Consider the following 20056-nt stretch of genomic DNA (forward strand, 5'->3'; position numbering starts at 1 on the left):
AAATTGTGCGCACGATAAATCTTGAAGGGAATAACCAATTTGTTCCATACCTTGCCTATCGTAATATTTCCACCAGACAAAGATAAAGTTACAATGTGGACTCGATCGGGTACCTTCGGGTACCTCCCACACAAAATTTCGGAAAATTTCAGTTTAGGACCGCGAAAAACTTTGATTTTTGTTGTAACAACTTGTATTAACTGCACCCCATACGACGGTACAAGCTTCATCAGGGGCAAGACCATACTTCCTGAGAAAATAGCCTGAAAGCTGCAAAAACACCCCTATGACACCGTGTATAGTGGTTGGAGCGCAAGATAACTCTCGAACGGATTAACGGATTTGGTCCATAATTTGTCTTTCGTAATATTTTGTCCAAACTTAGTTTGATTTCGAAGATGGGTTATATCGGTCCACTCCTTCTAGTACCTTCCCCACAAAAGTTCGAAAATGTTCGGAAAAATTGTGCGCACGATAACTCTTAAAGGGGGTGACCGATTTTGTTCATTCGTGACACATCCTAATATATCTACCAGATATGGATCAGGTTCGAATATGGACTATATTTGTCTACCCCGTCGGGTACATCCCACTCAAAATTTCGGATAAGTTTACTTTTAAAACTGCTCTCGAATAATTTTGATTTTTGTTGAAGCAACTTGCATTCGCTGCCTCAATTACGACGATAAAAGTTTTTCAGGGGCAAGGCCATACTTCTTGAGAAAACAGCCCGAAAGGAATAAAAACCATATGATAATGAATGGGGCAACCAATTTGGTCCTAACCTTGGATCTCCTAACATTTTGTCCAAATTAAGTTTAACTTCTAAAATATCGGTCCTCTCCTAAGGGTACCTCCCCCAACAAAGTTCTACATTTGTGTCTAAGTGCAGTTTAGTGTCTGTTCAAAGATCGTGTTCGTTGTGGTCCTGTTTACAGCGATATTATGTTTTCCGTGGACATGTCCATGCTTCCTGGCATACTAGGCGTGATATCAATCGAAAAGATATGGCTCCCAAAATAAGATCCACCTCCATAATGGACTATGTCAGTCCATTCCTTTAACACAACACTTTTGAACTTTATCCAAATTTTTGTCGGCAAGTTCAAATGTCCAAAAAGGGGCACAAAATTCTGAAAATACATTCGATCTGTTTGTAGAGGAAATTTTCAATTCACATAGGCTGAGGGTATATATCTGTCGACGAAGCCGACTGATACTTCTTTTACTTGTTTTTATATGTTTTAATGTTTCAACGAAATACGTTTCAAACAATTTGGAGACGATTTAGCTCTGTCCATTTCTATTGCTTTAGATCCTTATGACCTTTAAAATTTTACATTTGGAAATATTTGTTATTTTATTTATAGAGAAGCGTGTTACAAAATTATTAACATAATTTGTGTAGTTAATTAACAAAATCTAACAAATGTGAATGATTTTTATGCTAAACTTTAAACGAATTGGATATCATAACATTACTTACAACAATACATTTATTTTATAACAAAATATTTTCTATATTATTTTCATATGTTATTAATTAAAACAAACTCTTTATCCTTCCTCCCTTTTATACATTCCAACAACTCGAACAGCTCGAAGTATATCAGAAGAATTCAGCAGTGGTGATACTCCACGCTTCAAAGATGAAGAGTCGGTGGATAAAAATGAGGCAGTGTCTGTTGTGGCGGGCGGTAGTGCAGCTGGTTGTAGCAGTGGTGGTTCATCTTCACATTATCGGCCAGAATCGGCATCGGGACATAAGTCCGATAAATCGGATAAAGAAAAGGAGAAAAAAGAAAGGGAACGTGAAGAAAAGGATATAGGTAATAATAATAATTTTACCGGCGGCATTTTTCATTTTGTCGGAGAGAGAAATGTCATGTGTTCCAAGTGGTCTCACTTCTCTCTTTAACAATCTGAGAATAGCTACAAGTAAAAAATATTCGAATGAATGCATTACAATGGAAAAACTTTTTCTTTTATTTTTGTAGAAGCAATCAAGGTCTTTGATGGTAATAATTCATTTAGACGTCAGCTCTATCGAGTTATAACAGTACCTCGTACATATACCTTGGAACAATTGTTAACAACAGCATTGAGAGCATTTCATATATCACGTGATCCCGGTGTAAGTTTAGGGAAACACATAAGATTACACTTATATATATGCTAAGTATTTTGTTATTAATCGACCATCCTTTTTTTTTGTGAACAATTGCAGGCATTTTATTTAACCGATTTATATGCTCCCGTTGGCATGGAAGATTCAGCCCTACAAGATCCAAATCCTGTATTAAGTTTAAATCACATGGAGGGTAAACGACCAGCTATATTTCTTCGGTTTCAAGACAAGGACAATGGCTTTGTTCGTGTTTATCCTGGTAAATTGCAGTGCTCACTGGAAGAGCCATATGTTAGTGTTCCTGTCGATACTACGACCACTATTAAGGATTTGATACGTGATGCTCTAGATCGTTTTGGTTTACAAGATAATCCAATCGATGATTACAGGTGGGTTTGACAATTTCCATAAGCAATTACAAAATTTTATATCACCCCTCCTCCGCTTTCTTTCAGATGTTCCCAAGTATTATTAGATAGTGGTGTTACCGAACGCATTTTATCCTGGAACGAACGCCCATGGAATATTATGAAACAAATGGGCAAAGACTCTATACGTCAAATGGAATTGATGCGTTTCTATTTGCAACATCGTCAAGATCCACATGGTCCTAATATTGCATTATTTGTGGGTAATTTAGATCCCGGGAAATCTCAGCGTAAATACGAAGATTTCCTCAACAAGTATTTAACGGAAGATAGTAAATTTACAAGTATTGGTCCAATCTATTATGAGTATGGTTCGGTGGTCTTAACCTATGAAGATGCCCAGAAAGCGGTAGGTTGAGGACAATCAGAAGTGTTCCAATATGTTTTTAATTTCTATGTTCGATTACTTTAGGTTCGAGCTTTCTATATTCTACGCGAAGTACGCTGGGATGGCAAAGATTTGTTGGTAATGCTTTTGCCAAACATTGAACCGAGCATGGTGCCATCCGACATAAATCCCTTGCTGGTATTTGTAAATGTCAAATCTGGCGGTTGTCAGGGTCTAGAGTTGATATCGAACTTTAGAAAACTATTGAATCCATTTCAAGTATTTAATCTGGAGAATGGTGGTCCATTACCGGGGTAAGTTAAACTGAAAATTACAAATTAAAAGGAAATAAAACAATACATATTTTTAATTTTACGATTATTCTTATTTAAAAATCCACGATTTGTGGTCTGAGAATCCGTATATAAATATTCTTTAAAAATCCACGCTTTGTGGTCTGAGGGTTCTTAAATAAATTTTCTTTAAAAATCCACGTTTTGTGAACTGAGGGACCTTAAATAAATTTTCTTTAAAAATTCACGTTTTGTGAACTGAGGGACCTTAAATAAATTTTCTTTAAAAATCCACGCTTTGTGGTCTGAGGGTTCTTAAATAAATTTTCTTCAAAAATCCACGTTTTGTGGTCTGAGGGTTCTTAAATAAATTTTCTTTAAAAATCCAATGAGGATCCTTAAATAAATTTTCGTTAAAAATCCACGTTTTGTGGTCTGAAGGTCCTTAAATTAATATTCTTTAAAAATCCACGTTTTGTGGTCTGAGGGACCTTACATAAATTTTCTTTAAAAATCTAAGGAGGATCTAAGGTCTGATGATCCTTAGAAAAAATTCTTTAAAAATCCACGTTTTAAGGTCTGATGATCCTTAGAAAAAATTCTTTAAAAATCCACGTTTTAAGGTCTGATGATCCTTAGAAAAAATTCTTTAAAAATCCACGTTTTAAGGTCTGATGATCCTTAGAAAAAATTCTTTAAAAATCCACGTTTTAAGGTCTGATGATCCTTAGAAAAAATTCTTTAAAAATCCACGTTTTAAGGTCTGATGATCCTTAGAAAAAATTCTTTAAAAATCCACGTTTTAAGGTCTGATGATCCTTAGAAAAAATTCTTTAAAAATCCACGTTTTAAGGTCTGATGATCCTTAGAAAAATTCTTTAAAAATCCACGTTTTAAGGTCTGATGATCCTTAGAAAAAATTCTTTAAAAATCCACGTTTTAAGGTCTGATGATCCTTAGAAAAAATTCTTTAAAAATCCACGTTTTAAGGTCTGATGATCCTTAGAAAAAATTCTTTAAAAATCCACGTTTTAAGGTCTGATGATCCTTAGAAAAAATTCTTTAAAAATCCACGTTTTAAGGTCTGATGATCCTTAGAAAAAATTCTTTAAAAATCCTCGTTTTAAGGTCTGATGATCCTTAGAAAAAATTCTTTAAAAATCCACGTTTTAAGGTCTGATGATCCTTAGAAAAAATTCTTTAAAAATCCACGTTTTAAGGTCTGATGATCCTTAGAAAAAATTCTTTAAAAATCCACGTTTTAAGGTCTGATGATCCTTAGAAAAAATTCTTTAAAAATCCACGTTTTAAGGTCTGATGATCCTTAGAAAAAAATTCTTTAAAAATCCACGTTTTAAGGTCTGATGATCTTTAGAAAAAATTCTTTAAAAATCCACGTTTTGTGGTCTGAAGGTCCTTAAATTAATATTCTTTAAAAATCCACGTTTTGTGGTCTGAGGGAGCTTAAATAAATTTTCTTTAAAAATCCACGTTTTTGGTCTGAGAGAGCTTAAATAAATTTTCTTTAAAAATCCAAGGAGGGTCCTTAAATAAATTTTCTTTAAAAACCCACGCTTTGTGGTCTAAATAAATTTTAAATAAATTTTCTTTAAAAATCTAAAGAGGGTCCTTAAATAAATTTTCTTTGAAAACTCACGCTTTGTGGTCTAAATAAATTTTAAATAAATTTTCTTTAAAAATCTAAAGAGGGTCCTTAAATAAATTTTCTTTAAAAATCCACGTTTTGTGGTCTGAGGGACCTTACATAAATTTTCTTTAAAAATCTAAGGAGGATCTAAGGTCTGATGATCCTTAGAAAAAATTCTTTAAAAATCCACGTTTTTAGGTCTGATGATCCTTAGAAAAAATTCTTTAAAAATCCACGTTTTAAGGTCTGATGATCCTTAGAAAAAATTCTTTAAAAATCCACGTTTTAAGGTCTGATGATCCTTAGAAAAAAATTCTTTAAAAATCCACGTTTTAAGGTCTGATGATCCTTAGAAAAAACTCTTTAACAATCCACGTTTTAAGGTCTGATGATCCTTAGAAAAAATTCTTTAAAAATCCACGTTTTAAGGTCTGATGATCCTTAGAAAAAATTCTTTAAAAATCCACGTTTTAAGGTCTGATGATCCTTAGAAAAAATTCTTTAAAAATCCACGTTTTAAGGTCTGATGATCCTTAGAAAAAATTCTTTAAAAATCCACGTTTAAAGGTCTGATGATCCTTAGAAAAAATTCTTTAAAAATCCACGTTTTGTGGTCTGAAGGTCCATAAATTAATATTCTTTAAAAATCCACGTTTTGTGGTCTGAGGGAGCTTAAAAAAATTTTCTTTAAAAATCCACGTTTTGTGGTCTGAGGGAGCTTAAATAAATTTTCTTTAAAAATCCACGTTTTTGGTCTGAGGGAGCTTAAATAAATTTTCTTTAAAAATCCAAGGAGGGTCCTTAAATAAATTTTCTTTAAAAACCCACGCTTTGTGGTCTAAATAATTTTAAATAAATTTTCTTTAAAAATCTAAAGAGGGTCCTTAAATAAATTTTCTTTAAAAATCCACGTTTTGTGGTCTGAGGGACCTTACATAAATTTTCTTTAAAAAACTAAGGAGGATCTAAGGTCTGATGATCCTTAGAAAAAATTCTTTAAAAATCCACGTTTTAAGGTCTGATGATCCTTAGAAAAAATTCTTTAAAAATCCACGTTTTAAGGTCTGATGATCCTTAGAAAAAATTCTTTAAAAATCCACGTTTTAAGGTCTGATGATCCTTAGAAAAAATTCTTTAAAAATCCACGTTTTAAGGTCTGATGATCCTTAGAAAAAATTCTTTAAAAATCCACGTTTTAAGGTCTGATGATCCTTAGAAAAAATTCTTTAAAAATCCACGTTTTAAGGTCTGATGATCCTTAGAAAAAATTCTTTAAAAATCCACGTTTTAAGGTCTGATGATCCTTAGAAAAAATTCTTTAAAAATCCACGTTTTAAGGTCTGATGATCCTTAGAAAAAATTCTTTAAAAATCCACGTTTTAAGGTCTGATGATCCTTAGAAAAAATTCTTTAAAAATCCACGTTTTAAGGTCTGATGATCCTTAGAAAAAATTCTTTAAAAATCCACGTTTTAAGGTCTGATGATCCTTAGAAAAAATTCTTTAAAAAATCACGTTTTGATAATGATTTTTAGAAAAAATTCTTTAAAAATCCACGTTTTAAGGTCTGATGATCCTTAGAAAAAATTCTTTAAAAATCCACGTTTTAAGGTCTGATGATCCTTAGAAAAAATTCTTTAAAAATCCATGTTTTAAGGTCTGATGATCCTTAGAAAAAATTCTTTAAAATTCCACGTTTTAAGGTCTGATGATCCTTAGAAAAAATTCTTTAAAAATCCACGTTTTAAGGTCTGATGATCCTTAGAAAAAATTCTTTAAAAATCCAAGTTTTGAGGTCTGATGACTCTTAAAAAAATCTTTAATCTCTCTTTGAGGTCTGAGATCTTTATAAATTTTTTTTTTAAATCCACGTTTTGAGTTCTGATGATCCTTAGAAAAAAATTCTTTAAAAATCCACGTTTTAAGGTCTAATGATCCTCAGAAAAAATGTCTTTAAATGTTCTTTAAAAGTTATTTGCTGGATCTGTTGTCAATCTGTTGAAAATAATCCTTTTGTTTCCACTTACAGATTATATGTTTTCCGCCACATACCCCATTACAAGATTTTGGTATGCGGTGGTGATGGTACAGTTGGTTGGGTTCTACAATGTTTGGATAATGTGGGACAAGATTCGGAATGTTCAAGTCCACCCTGTGCCATCTTACCATTGGGAACTGGTAAGTTGTTACTTTTATATTTCAAATACATTTGACATTATTCTATAAAAACAAACAAATATAGGCAACGATTTGGCACGTGTCCTCTGTTGGGGTTCCGGCTATACTGGCGATCAAGATCCTCTTAGCTATCTACGTGAAGTTATCGAAGCCGAAGATATACGTTTAGATCGTTGGACTGTTGTTTTTCATCCCGAAGAAAAACCCGAGGAACAAATCTTAAAGGTTCCCACGAACACTACCGGTAAGAAGAAGAAGGCTCATCAAGCACATCTATCGCAACAAACAGATCAGCATCATCAAGAACCGGCCATTACATCGAGTGAAAAATCAGGTCTTTTGATTACACAAAATTTTCTTTGTCTCTCTCTCTTTCAATATACATATATACGTATATATACTCTATATATATCTCTATGTATTCCTACTCTACATATTCTTTCAAAACCAAATCAAATAATTAGAAAAAAAATGTGTACAAGTTAAATATAAATAATTTTATTATTTAAATTCGTATTAAAAGTTTTCTCAATACAATATTCTTAATACTCGTACACATTTTTTTACATAACTACAAGTACATTTTATACAATACTTTTTTGTATATGGATTTTGATTTGAATTCAATGTTTTTAAACCAAAAAAAGAAGAAGAAAAATCTTTAAAACTTTGTTTTGTGTTTCACAAAGGGAAAAAAGAGGCCAACTTTTAATTGGCCCCTTATAAGTGTCCCCTAAAAGTTGTTGTAATTTAAAATCTTCTACTAAACAAATGGTCTTGCTAAATGTCAAATGTTCAATGTGAAGGGACACTGTCACATAATGTATTATTGAGAATCCAATGCAATGAAATGTCCAAGTTTTCTTTCTCAATCATACCCCGTGATGTGATTCGAATATAGTCCCCAATCTTTTTCTTTAACCATCATATACAATTTTTCTTGTTGTTGTTGTAAATGACATAAGTGTTTTGTGTAAACTAAACCAAAGAATGAAAACCAAAAACAAAAATTATATCTAAAATGAAAGAAAATACAAAAAATCTATGACGAGTAATTGGTCAAAGATAAACAAAAACGAAATTAAATGGATGAATAATGCTGTGCTAGTTTTGATGTGATCATAGATGTTTTGCTTTCTAATAATTATTTCGAAAATTTTGTCTTTATTTTAAGCATTTAAATTTGCATGCCTTATTTTGGTCTTTCTTATTTGTTTGTATAATTTCAAGTACATACATACATACATGTCTTTATAATACATTTCTTTATAATAATATAATAATTTGCGATTGAGAAACTATTTTTATAACAATCAGCATTTTCAAAAAAAGGATTTTTCAACAATTCAAGTTTAGATTTTTTTTTACATTTTTTGTCCTTAAAAAAACCTTTTAAAAAATCCACGTTTTGTGGTCTGATAGTCCCCAACAAGTCTTAAAATATCAACGTTTTGTAATCCATTGGTCCCTAAAAAATTATTTAAAAAAAATCCACGTTTTGTGGTCTTTCGATCCCTAAACAAATTTCTTTAAAACAAAACGTCTATTGGTCCCTAAAGAATCTTTTAAAAAGACCACGTTTGTGATCTGTTGTTCAATAAAAAAAAATTCTTTTGAAAAATCTTTAACAAAAGTACACCGTTGGTGGTCTTTTGGTCCCTAAAAAATCTTTTAAAAAATCCACGTCTTGTGCTCTGTTGGTCCCCTAAAAATCTTTTGAAAAATCCACGTTTGGTTGGTCCCTAAAAAAATCCAAAGTTTGTGGTCTGTTGGTCTCTAAAAAAATCTTTTAAAAATCCATTTTTTGTGGTCTGTTGGTCTCTTAAAAAATTCTTTTAAAAAATCCACGTTTTGTGGTCTGTTGGTCTCTAAAAAAATCTTATAAAAATATTCACTTTTTGTGGTATTTTGGTCCCTAAAAAAATCTTTTAAAAAATCCACGTCTTGTGCTCTGTTGGTCCCCTAAAAATCTTTTGAAAAATCCAAGTTTTGTGGTATTTTGGTCCCTAAAAAAATCTTTTAAAAAATCCACGTCTTGTGCTCTGTTGGTCCCCTAAAAATCTTTTAAAAAATCCACGTCTTGTGCTCCGTTGGTCTCCTAAAAAACTTTTAAAAAATCCACGTCTTGTGCTCTGTTGGTCCCCTAAAAATTCTTTTGAAAAATCCACGTTTGTGATCCGTTGGTCCCTAAAAAAATTCTTTTTAAAAAACCCACGTTTTGTGGTCTGTTGGTCTCTAAAAAAATTCTTTTAAAAATCCAAGTTCTGTGGTTTGTTGGTGTCTAAAAAAATTCTTTTAAAAAATCAACGTTTTGTGGTCTTTTTTTTTTCCTACAAAATTTTTTTAAAAATCCACGTTTTGTGGTCTGTTGGTCTCTAAATAAATTATTTTAAAACACCACGTGGTCCCTAACAAAATTATTTTAAAAAATACAAGTTCTGTGGTCTGTTGGTCTCTAAAAAATCTTTTAAATTAAACCAAGTTTTGTGATCTGTTGGTCTCTAAAAATTATTTTAAAAAACCATGTTTTGCGGCGTGTTTTGTGGCCTGTTAATCCCTAAAAAATTCTTTTTAAAAAAATCCAGACTTTGTGGTCTGTTGGTCCCTAAAAAAATTCTTTTAAAATATCCGCGCTTTGTGGTCTGTTGGTCCCTGAAAAAATCTTTTAAAAAGTCCACGTTTGTGATCCTTTGGTCCCAAACAAATCTTTTAACAAAATCCACACTTTGTGGTCTGTTAGTCCCTGAAAAAATCTTTAAAAATCAATGATTTGTGGTCTGCTTTGGTCACAAAAAATCTTTTAAAAATCCAAGTTTTGCGGTCTGTTGGTCTCTAAAAAAATTCTTTTAAAAAATCCATGTTTTGTGGCCTGTTCGTCTTTAAAAAATTCGTATAAAATACCACGTGGCCCCTAACAAAATTCTTTTAAAAAATTCCAGTTTTAAAAAATCCAAGTTTTTTCTAAAGAAATTCTTTTAAAAATCCATGCTTTGTGGTCTGTTGGTCTCTGAAAAAATTCTTTTAAAAAATCCAAGTTTTGTGGTCAGATAGTCTCTAACATTTTTTAAAAAAAAAATCAGGTTTTGTGATCTGTTGGTCTCTAAAAAATTCTTTTAAAAAATCCACTTTATGTGGTCTGTTGTTCTCTAAAAAAAATCTTTCAAAAAATACACGTTTTGTAGTATTTTGGTTCCTAAAACAATTATTTTTTAAAAGTTTTGTGATCTGCTGGTCCCTAAAACAATTCTTTAGAAAATCCAGGCTTTGTGGTCCAACGAGCCTAAACAAATTTCTTTAAAAAAAATTTGGTATGTTGGTCCCTAACAAAATTATTTTAAACAAGTAAAAAAGTATCAGTCGGCTTTGCCGACAGATATATACCCTCAGCCTGTGTGGATTGAAAATTTTTCAAAATTTTGGGCGTATAAATCGACAAAGGTATGAATAGGATTTCTATCACACTAGCTAAGAAAAACATAATATCGCTGTAAACAGGGCCACTAAGAAAACCTTCGGTACAATGTACAAAGAATCCTCAAACCACACAAAAATGTTGGATTGGACAGATAGGCCCCAAATTTGAACTTAAACTAAGTTTCGACAATATTTAGAGATCCAAAGTTTGGAACAAATCGGTTGCTACGTCTATGAGAAATCGCTCGTACCATTTCAGCGAATATTTTCGAACTTTTGTGGGGGAGGTACCGGAAGGAGCGGACTTATAAGCAGCACCTTCGAATTTCATCTTATATTCGAAGAAATATTACAATTTCAAAAGTGTGGGCGACCGCAGTATTCGGTTCGAGCTCTCAAGCCACTACATATGGTGCCATAGGGGTTTTTTACAACTTTCGGGCTGTTTTCTCAAGAAGTATGGACTTGCCCCTGAAAAACTTTTACTGCCGTAATTGAGGCAGCAAACGCAAGTTGCTTCAACAAAAATCAAAGTGATTCGAGAGCAGGTCTAAAAGTGAATTCAGCCAAAATTTTGTGTGGGAGGTACCCGAAGGAATGGACAGATATGGCCCATATTCGAACCTGATCTATATCTGGTAGATATATTAGGATGTGTAAAGTATGGACCAAATCGGTCACTCCCATCAAGAGTTAGCGTGCGCACAATTTTTCCCAACATTTTTGAACTTTTGTGGGGGAGGTACCTTAAGGAGTGGACCGATAGGGCTTATCTTCGAATTTAAGCTATGTTTGGACAAAATATTACGAAGGCCAAATTTTAGACCGAATCGGCAGATCCGTTCGAGGGTTATTTTGCGCTCCAACCACTACACACGGTGTCATTGGGATTTTTTGCACCTTTCAGGCTATTTTCTCAGGAAGTATGGACTTGCCCCCGATGAAACTTGTACCGTCGTATGGGGGGCAGTGATTCGAGTGCGGGCCCTTAACTGAACTTTTCCGAAATTTTGTGTGGGAGGTACCCGAAGGAGTTTACCGATTGAGTCCATATTGAAACCTTATCTAAGTCTGGTACACATTTCACAATGGGCAAAGTATGGACCAAATCGGTTACACCCTTCAAGAGTTATCGTGTGCACAAATTTTCCGAACATTTTCGAACTTTTGTGGGGGAGGTACCGGAAGGAGTGGACCGATATAGCTCATCATCGAACTTAAACTAAGTTTGGACAAAATATTACGAAAGCCAAAATTTGAACCGAATCGGTTTATCCGTTCGAGAGTTATCGTGCGCACCAGCCAGCCAGACAGACGGACGGACATTGCTCAATCGACTCCAAATTGTCTGCAACATATTTCGTCCAAACATACTTGGGGTCTAAAACCATTATTTCAATGAGGCACATTTTGCCCGTATGAAAGTGTATAAATCCAGGTTCGTGGTCTGTTGGTCCTTAAAGAAATTTTGTAACAAGTCCACATTTCGGACCCTAAGAAATGTTTTTATAAAAACCACGCTTTGTGACTGTTGGTCCCTAAAACATTCTATTAAAAAAAATTCTTTTAGTTGTCGGCTGTTCAATAAAAAATATCTTAAAAAATCCAGGATTGTGGTCTGTTGTTCAATAAAAAATTATTTTAAAAATCCACGTTTGTGGTCTCTTGTTCAATAAAAAAATCTTTTAAAAATCCACGTTTGTGGTCAGTTGTTCATTAAAAAATCTTTAAAAAATCCACGCTTGTGGTCTGTTGTTCAATAAAAAAAATTAAAATTAGCCTATTAGGGCGAAGATAATTTTAATATTAATTTTAATTAATTTCTTGTTGGAGTCGAGCTTAATGACCGATGATTTTTGCACGTGAAAAGGAAAACCGAAGATTCGAACCCACACAACCACCACAATTTTGCCAATTTGTTTTTACAGTGGTGGATATGTGTCCACTCAATCTATATGGCTTCCATAACAAATGTTTAGCGCTGCCTTCTTTCAAAAAATTCGCGTTTTGTGTTCTGTTGTTCCCTAAAAAACTTTTTTAAAAATCTATGCTTTGTGAAATAATTTCTTTTAAAAAATCCACGGTTTGGGCCATGAAAAATATATTTACTTTAAATTCAGGTTTTGTGGTGTGTTGGCGCCTAAAAATATGCTTAGTTTAGTGGTCTGTTGGGTTAAAAAAAAGATAGTTTTCTTTTGTGTTAAATGAACAAAATGGTCTGACGATTTAAAAATATTCTGTAATTAACTTTATAAAAATATATTCTGTGGTGTGACATATGTATGCGTGCGAGTGTATTTATTTTATTTTTTTATTCTGCATGCAATAATTTTATTTAAAATACACTAACTGCAATAATAATGGCAGATATAATGGACGATTTTTCAAAAGACATTTTTGAAATTGAGCTTTGATGAGGAACATTTGAAAAAAATTGTTTTGCATGACTTCAAAAAAAATTTTCTATTTCGTTATGATTAAGATGAAAATACCTACATATTTAGCAATCAAAACTTATGGAATGCTAAAAAGGTATTTTTGGCTTTAAAGAAACGTTTTAGAATTATGTAGAAGCCATTTAGTATCACAAACGAACGGCGGATGATCTGTATTCCACTGAGTCCATAATATCTGTCAAATTTCTAATCAAAATGCTAACGTTTGTATAAATACACTTTATATTTTTTATATTATAATTTTTAACACTTTTCCTTGATTTTTGTTTTTTTCTGTAACATATCTTTATTTCTTTCACTAATATTAATGAACAATTTTCATTATATTTTTATTTAACATAATTAATATTGCATTTTTCAAATCTCCAGGTGCTGGTGATGATGAATGTGAGGGTACCAAAAACGAAGACAATACCCAAATATTTGTTATGAATAATTATTTCGGAATTGGTCTGGATGCTGATCTATGTCTGGACTTTCACAATGCCCGTATGGAGAATCCATTTAAATTCAATTCACGTCTTCACAACAAGGGTGTCTATGTTAAGATGGGCCTACGCAAAATGATGGGTGGCCGCAAGTGTACAAAGGATTTGCAAAAGGAATTGCATTTGGAGGTAGATGGCAAAGTTGTGGAATTGCCACCATGTGAGGGTATTATAATATTGAATATATTAAGGTGGGTAAACGACAAAATTATGAAATTAATTAGAATAGAATTTAAGAGAATGTGTTATCTATTAGTTGGGGCAGTGGTGCCAATCCCTGGGGTCCCGATAAGGATGATCGTTTCTCAACACCAAACCACTATGATGGTCTATTGGAAATTGTGGGTGTTACTGGAGTGGTGCATTTGGGACAAATACAATCCGGAATACGCTATGCAAATCGCATTGCACAGGTATGAGAGATTTCATTGATTTAAATTTGCCAATTTTTTAATTTTTTATTTCCTCCTCCTCCTCTCTTAGGGTGGCCACATTAAAATGCATTTACATTCAGATTTACCCGTACAAGTTGATGGTGAACCATGGGTACAATGTTCCGGTGATATTGTGGTTTTAAAATCTGCTCTAAGGGTAAGTTTTTCATAGTTTTTGTATTTTCAAGTAGCCATGTTGTTACCCTTTTTGCCAGAAAATAGTTAACTGCTACTCAAACTCCCTCCCCATTTCCTTTTAAGTTTCTGTTGATTTTATGTTACTGCATGTTTTTCATCTGAAAGCATGATTCCCAATTCCAAATATTCAACATTTGATTCAATTGGACCTATTTCTTCCCCCCCGTAGTTGTTTCTGTTTTAGCTTTGTTCACATAATATAATTTTGTATTGAGTTTATTTTGTGTGATTTTTTTGAAAAGCTAAAAACGCTAATAAAAATTCAGTTAGTCTTGTTAATTTAACACTGCCTTTTTAAGCTTTGGTTAAACGTTTTGTTGTTTTAAGTTGAAAAAAATGTTTTGTTTGTTAATTATCTTTTTTTTTTGTTCATTTTTGTTCAATCATACCAAAAAACAAAAATCAAGACATAAACATTTGAAGAAAATATATCCGCAAAACAATGAAAAACTGCAAAATCAACTAACAAAACAAACAATAAACAGAATTCCAAAAATTATGCAAATTTTCAAAACATTGATGTAATAATTGATGTATGTTTTGAATTGCCAAGGTGTAAATTTAATGTTTATATTTGCTATACGTATCCCTTTGAATTTGAATTGAAAGTAAAAAAAAAACACGAAATTAATAATAATTTTGAAAATAGAATTATAACTAGACACAATGATGAAAGTTGGTAGAGACGTATTAGTACTACAAGTACATATATACATTATACATTAAACCTAAACCTATCTCTTCTGAAAAAGATCTATAATCTTCCGCAAGAACACCCCGCTATATCGTGCTTTGATGCTGATAGCTGTGTGGCCGTATTTGGGGCCGCGCCATGAATTTAGCTCCTTGAGCCGAAGTGCACTTTTGGCAGTGGAGTGTTTTTCATGGTACCGGTGATTAGTATTGATGCCGCACTTTGGACGTTGTGCAAAGCATTCGACCATACCAGAGAACCATAAGCAAAAATTGGGCGTAAATGGAATTGTTGCATGAATATATTACCTTTATATTCCACGTTAATTGGTGGTCCATAATGATACCGAGGTAATTGGTTTCTAAAGAAAGCTTAAATGTGACTCCATCCATTGTTATGTGTCCATCTCGATCACCATTTCTATAGATGATTACCAAAACTTCTTTAAACTTAATGACAGTTCACGGTGCTCTTGAATCAAATTTAAATGAAAGGTGCTTACATCTGGGAAGTTTTTGCGGATTCTGAAACTACAATGTTCATAGATGAGAAAAATCAAAAAACAAAAAAAATCGCCGGAGCGCTTTTTAAATAAATCGCGATTCAAGTTGACATTTTTAGGGGTTGTTTAGGTTTTTGCGATTTTGCTTGGAAACCGCAAGTCCTATCAAAATGGAAATAAAGAAAATGTTGTAGCTATCAAAATTCTCTACAAGATTGACATTAATGATATTTTCGTAGGTTTTACAACTTTTGAGATGTAGAAGTTTAAATTGGGACAATTCAAATTCAATTCAATTCTGTATCGCCCCATTATAAAACGTTGTCACGACTGCAAATTCCCAACTTAAACTTATATATCTGAAAAATGGTACAACCTAGGATAAGTTACTTAAGCCACTCTTCTAGAGAATTTTCACAGCTATAAGATTTTCTCAGGTCCCATATCAATAAGACTTGCCGTATTCAATCAAAATCGCGAAACCCTAGCAAAAAACCTAAAAATGTAAACTGAGCTTCTTTATCTCAAAACTGGTACAGCCTGGGAACAAATCACAAACGTCAATCCTTTAGAGAATTTTCACAGCTACAAAATTTTCTTTAGCTCCATTTCGATTGGACTTGCGGTTTCCAAGCAATATCGTGAAAACCTAAAAAACACGTAAAAATATGAATTTTGACCGCGATTTATTTAAAAATCCATGCAGCGATTTTTTCTTGTTTTTGGATTTTTCTCATCTATGAACATTGCTGTTTCAGAATTCACAAAAACTTCCCCTGTGTAAGCGGTTTTCATTAAAAGTTAGTTAAGGCGCAACCTTCATGACATTGTTTTATAAGTGGGGCGATACAGTCAGTGCGTTGTCCCAATTTGAACTTCAATATCTCAAAAATGGTAAAACCTACGTAAATATCGTAGAGGTCAGTCTCTTAGAGAATGTTCATAGCTACAACAATTTCTTCAGTCTTATTTTGATAGGGCTTGCCGTTTCTAAACAAAATCGTGAAAACCTAAACAACTCCTAAAAATGTCAACTTGATTCGCGATTTATTTAAAAAGCGTTCCGGCGATTTTTGTTGTTTTTTGATTTTTGTCATCTATGAACATTGTAGTTTCAGAATCCGCAAAAACATCCCAGGTGTAAGCACCTTCCATTTAAATTTGATTCAAGAGCACCGTGTAGGTTCAACTCCCAATAGTTTAGCTGCTACTGACCATAATTCAAGAAATTATCTAAACTTTCATATATTTTATCGATTTTGATGCGGAAAATGTTGTTTTTTCTAGTTCTTCTGTTTGACACGGAATTTATTCTACTTTAGGTCTACAATATTTATGAAGACCGCGAAATAAAATTCTTATTAGTTTCTAAGATAAAGGCTCTATCAGTAGAAAAAATGATCGTTTTAGCCGGTTTAGATGACACTATAAAATCCAGAGCCGATCTAACAACACGAAACTCAATTAATTGCTATATCACACCATATGCTTTTTCACATGTGTGACATCAGCTGGTCTGTATATTAGTATAACCAAAGTGAAAACATACATGTGAAAAAGCATATGGTGTGATATAGCCATAAGATAGCCTCAGTATGTACTTTCAGAAAATACCCATTTTCAGTGAAAAAAAGAAAATATCCACATCAGCACTGGTAATATCAGTGTTTTGTAAAGCGTTATTTTTGTTTGACGAGCTGTGGCTTTGTTTTTAAAGTGCTTACTTAAGCCAAAGTAGCATCTGTTGGCCAATACAATTCTTCTTTTTATTTCACAACTGATGTCGTTTGTTGTGTTTACGGCGGTGCCGAGGTATACGAAGTCTTTTACTACCTCAATATTATAGGAACCAACTTCCACAGTCGGTCCGATCTCAATGGACGCATTGCGCGTCGACACCATCAGCTTGGTCTTCTCGCCGTTTACTGCCAGACCCACTTTAGCAGATTCTCCTTCGTCCTTCATAAAGGTATCGGTTACTTCTTTTAGTGATCGTCCTATGATGTCTATATCGTCGGCATAAGCAAGTAACATGTGGCTATTGGTGTAGATTGTGCCACTTCTTTTGACGTTTGCCTTTCGAATAGCCTTTTCTAGCAGGATGTTGAAAAGATCACACGAAAGGCTGTCTCCTTGCCTGAAACATCTTTTGGTACAAAACTCTTCGGAGAGGTTCTTTCCTATTTTAACTGAAGATCTTATGTCAGTTGGAGTCATTTCACAAAGCCGAATAAGCTTTTCGGGGATACCAAATTCAGACATTGCTTGGAATACCTTTGAACGTAGCGGGCTGTTGAAAGCTGCTTTCTAGTCGACAAAAAGGTGGTAGGTGTCGATCTGCATCTCTTGGGTCTTCTCCAGGATTTGGCGCAGGGTAAATATCTGGTCAATGGTGGACTTGCCAGGTCTAAAGCCGCATTTGTATGGTCCAGTTATTTCGTTGACCAAAGCCCATGGTCGTTCGCACAATATCCCTGACACTATCTTGTAGGCGATAGTGAGAAGACTTATGCCCCTTTAGTTGGAGCATAAAGTCTTATCTCCTTTCTTATGGACGGGACACAGGATGCTCAGGTTCCAATCGTCGGGTACGAGTTCTTCCTGACAGATGGAGCTAACTGGATGATGCATACACCTTATCAGCGTGTCGTCTCCGGTTTTAAACAGCTCGGCTGGTAGGCCATCAGCTACTGCCGCCTTATTATTCTTCAGCCGGTTTATTGCTGTATTTACCTCATCTTGGCCGGGTTGTATACATTCAATACCATCTTCTGGGATTGGATCTGTGGTATCTTGGTCGACTTCGCTACTATTGGATACCAACAGTTTGGAAAAATGATCTTTCCATATCCTTAGCACACTATCTGTATCAGTTACCAGATTACCTTGGTGGTCTCTACAGGAGGATGTGCCAGTTCCAAAGCCATCAGTTTGATGTTTCACTCTTTGGTAGAATTTTCGGACTACATTCTTCTGTCTCCTGTACATCTCGATTTGTTCACACTTCCGCTTTTCCATCTCTCTCTCTTTTTCCTGCGGAAAAGACGTTTCTCTTCTCTCATTTTCTCCCGATATCTCTCTCGTGCGCTACGCGTTGCTACTGATTGTAAAGTAGCCCTATATGCCGCATTTTCCTCTTCGGTTGCAGCACGACACTCCTGGTCATACCATGGTTTCCTTGGTGGAGGTCTCTTGTATCCAAGTACTTGAGGCTGTTTACATGGAGTGGGCAATGTTTTGCCATTGTCCTGATATTTTATCGGGCCGAGAAGTGCTTTGATTAAGCAGTTGGGCCAGTTGAGTGGAATATGCTGTGGCTATCTGTTGTGATTGCAGCTTCCGATGTCCAACTTCCATGTTGTGTCTGTTCGCTCTCTGTTTGCTACGTTTAATCTGGTACGTACCTTTGCTGCAACAAGGTAGTGGTCTATACTCGGAAAGATCGTACATCCAACACGCTTGATGCATGTCTTCCATCAATCAAAACGTGATCAATTTGATTTCTTGTTGTTTGATCTGGCGACAGCCAGGTGCCCTTATGAATATCTAGATGCTTAAATCTGGTACTGCTAAATACCATGTTTCTTGCAGCTGCAAAGTCTATCAGCCTCATACCATTGTCAGATGTTTCACTGTGGAGACTGAATTTCCCGACTGTTGGGCCAAGATATTCTCCTTTCCAATTTTGGCATTAAAATCGCCTAGTAGAATTTTAATTAACGGTCATAAGTTTCTTCTAGGCGCTCGTAAAATAAATCTTTGGTCTGTTCGTCCTTGTCTTCAGTGGGAGCATGAGCGCAAATAAATCTGATGTTGAAGTATTTTGCTTTTAATCGAATTGCAGCGAGTCTTTCATTCACTGGGGTGAAGCTGGAGACCAGAAGTTTCAACCTCCGACCATCTACAAATCCGCAACCAAACTCATGCTTTGTGTCATGGCAGCTATAATACAGTGCGTTACCTTTAGGTGTTGTTGTGACGCCTTTCCCGTTCTATCGTATTTCCTGTATGGCTGTAATGTCGGCCTTGTACTTTTCAAGTACATCTGTCAATGCGTAAACTGCACCTTCTCTATATAGAGTGCGAACATTCCAGGTGCAGATTCGCAGATAATGGTCCATAAAACGTTTGCGGGGTTCGTCAACTTTAGAGGGGTTTGTTTTTCTTTTCTTTCGTTTTTTCATAGTAGGCTGTTTTTTCTAGGGGAGGGTTACTAACCCGACGCCCAAACCCAAGTTTTTATCGTTCTTATAAGTGAACGTGCTGCACATGTTAGCACGGGTGTTAAAGGCAGTTCCCCAGGTGACACCACGGGGAGGTCAGTGTCCACTTGAGATGAAAGATGGACCAAGATAAATCCTGGGCTTTGCCACGTTAAAACCGGTTAGGACCGTTCCTTGGTATATTCCATCGCCTACGTCACAAAACCAACAGATACTTTTTTACTTGTTTCACATTTGTGGCGCTCAGCGCCAAAACGGCCTAATACACATGCCGAAAAAATCAAACTGACTGTAAAGATTTAACTGAAACCTTTTGAAATAAATTCCAAAAAATTCCCAATTGCATTATTTTAGATGGTAGTATTACCTAGTGTTATTCAATGCAGTATGGAGTTATTTCAAGATATTCTTTAAGCTATTTTTTACCATCCCCATTGTGTCTAGTTATATTCTATTCCAATAGCCCCAAAAATATCCCCCGAAAGAAATGTGTAAATTCGAAACAATTAGATATTTTTACAAAATTTATATTAAGGTATGTTATCTATATATATAAAAATGGTGTAAAAAATGTATAGTAATTCATAAAATGAGAACGGCTAGGCCGATTTCTGTAAAATTTTTTGTCAGTTATTCGTATTTTCG

The 20056-nt window shown here is 34.2% G+C and overlaps 1 protein-coding gene across 25 annotated transcripts in view; it reads left to right on the forward strand.

Moving 5' to 3' along the window:
• LOC141389243 (diacylglycerol kinase theta) overlaps positions 1-20056 on the forward strand; it is a 140167-nt gene that overhangs the window by 111459 nt on the left and 8652 nt on the right. For 13 of the 25 annotated variants that reach the window (XM_073960513.1, XM_073960508.1, XM_073960499.1 and 10 more), the window contains 10 exons: positions 1599-1829; positions 1998-2134; positions 2228-2517; positions 2584-2905; positions 2969-3198; positions 6854-7002; positions 7067-7336; positions 13242-13551; positions 13617-13773; positions 13844-13951. In XM_073960513.1, coding sequence (XP_073816614.1) covers positions 1599-1829; positions 1998-2134; positions 2228-2517; positions 2584-2905; positions 2969-3198; positions 6854-7002; positions 7067-7336; positions 13242-13551; positions 13617-13773; positions 13844-13951 — 2204 coding nt within the window. The remainder of the gene's footprint in view (positions 1-1598; positions 1830-1997; positions 2135-2227; positions 2518-2583; positions 2906-2968; positions 3199-6853; positions 7003-7066; positions 7337-13241; positions 13552-13616; positions 13774-13843; positions 13952-20056) is intronic. The other 12 variants (XM_073960516.1, XM_073960511.1, XM_073960501.1 and 9 more) reach the window with 1 other exon arrangement.

This window comes from Musca autumnalis, unplaced genomic scaffold, assembly GCF_047663935.1.
Source record: "Musca autumnalis isolate F117 unplaced genomic scaffold, ASM4766393v1 scaffold_1, whole genome shotgun sequence".
NCBI lineage: Eukaryota > Metazoa > Arthropoda > Insecta > Diptera > Muscidae > Musca > Musca autumnalis.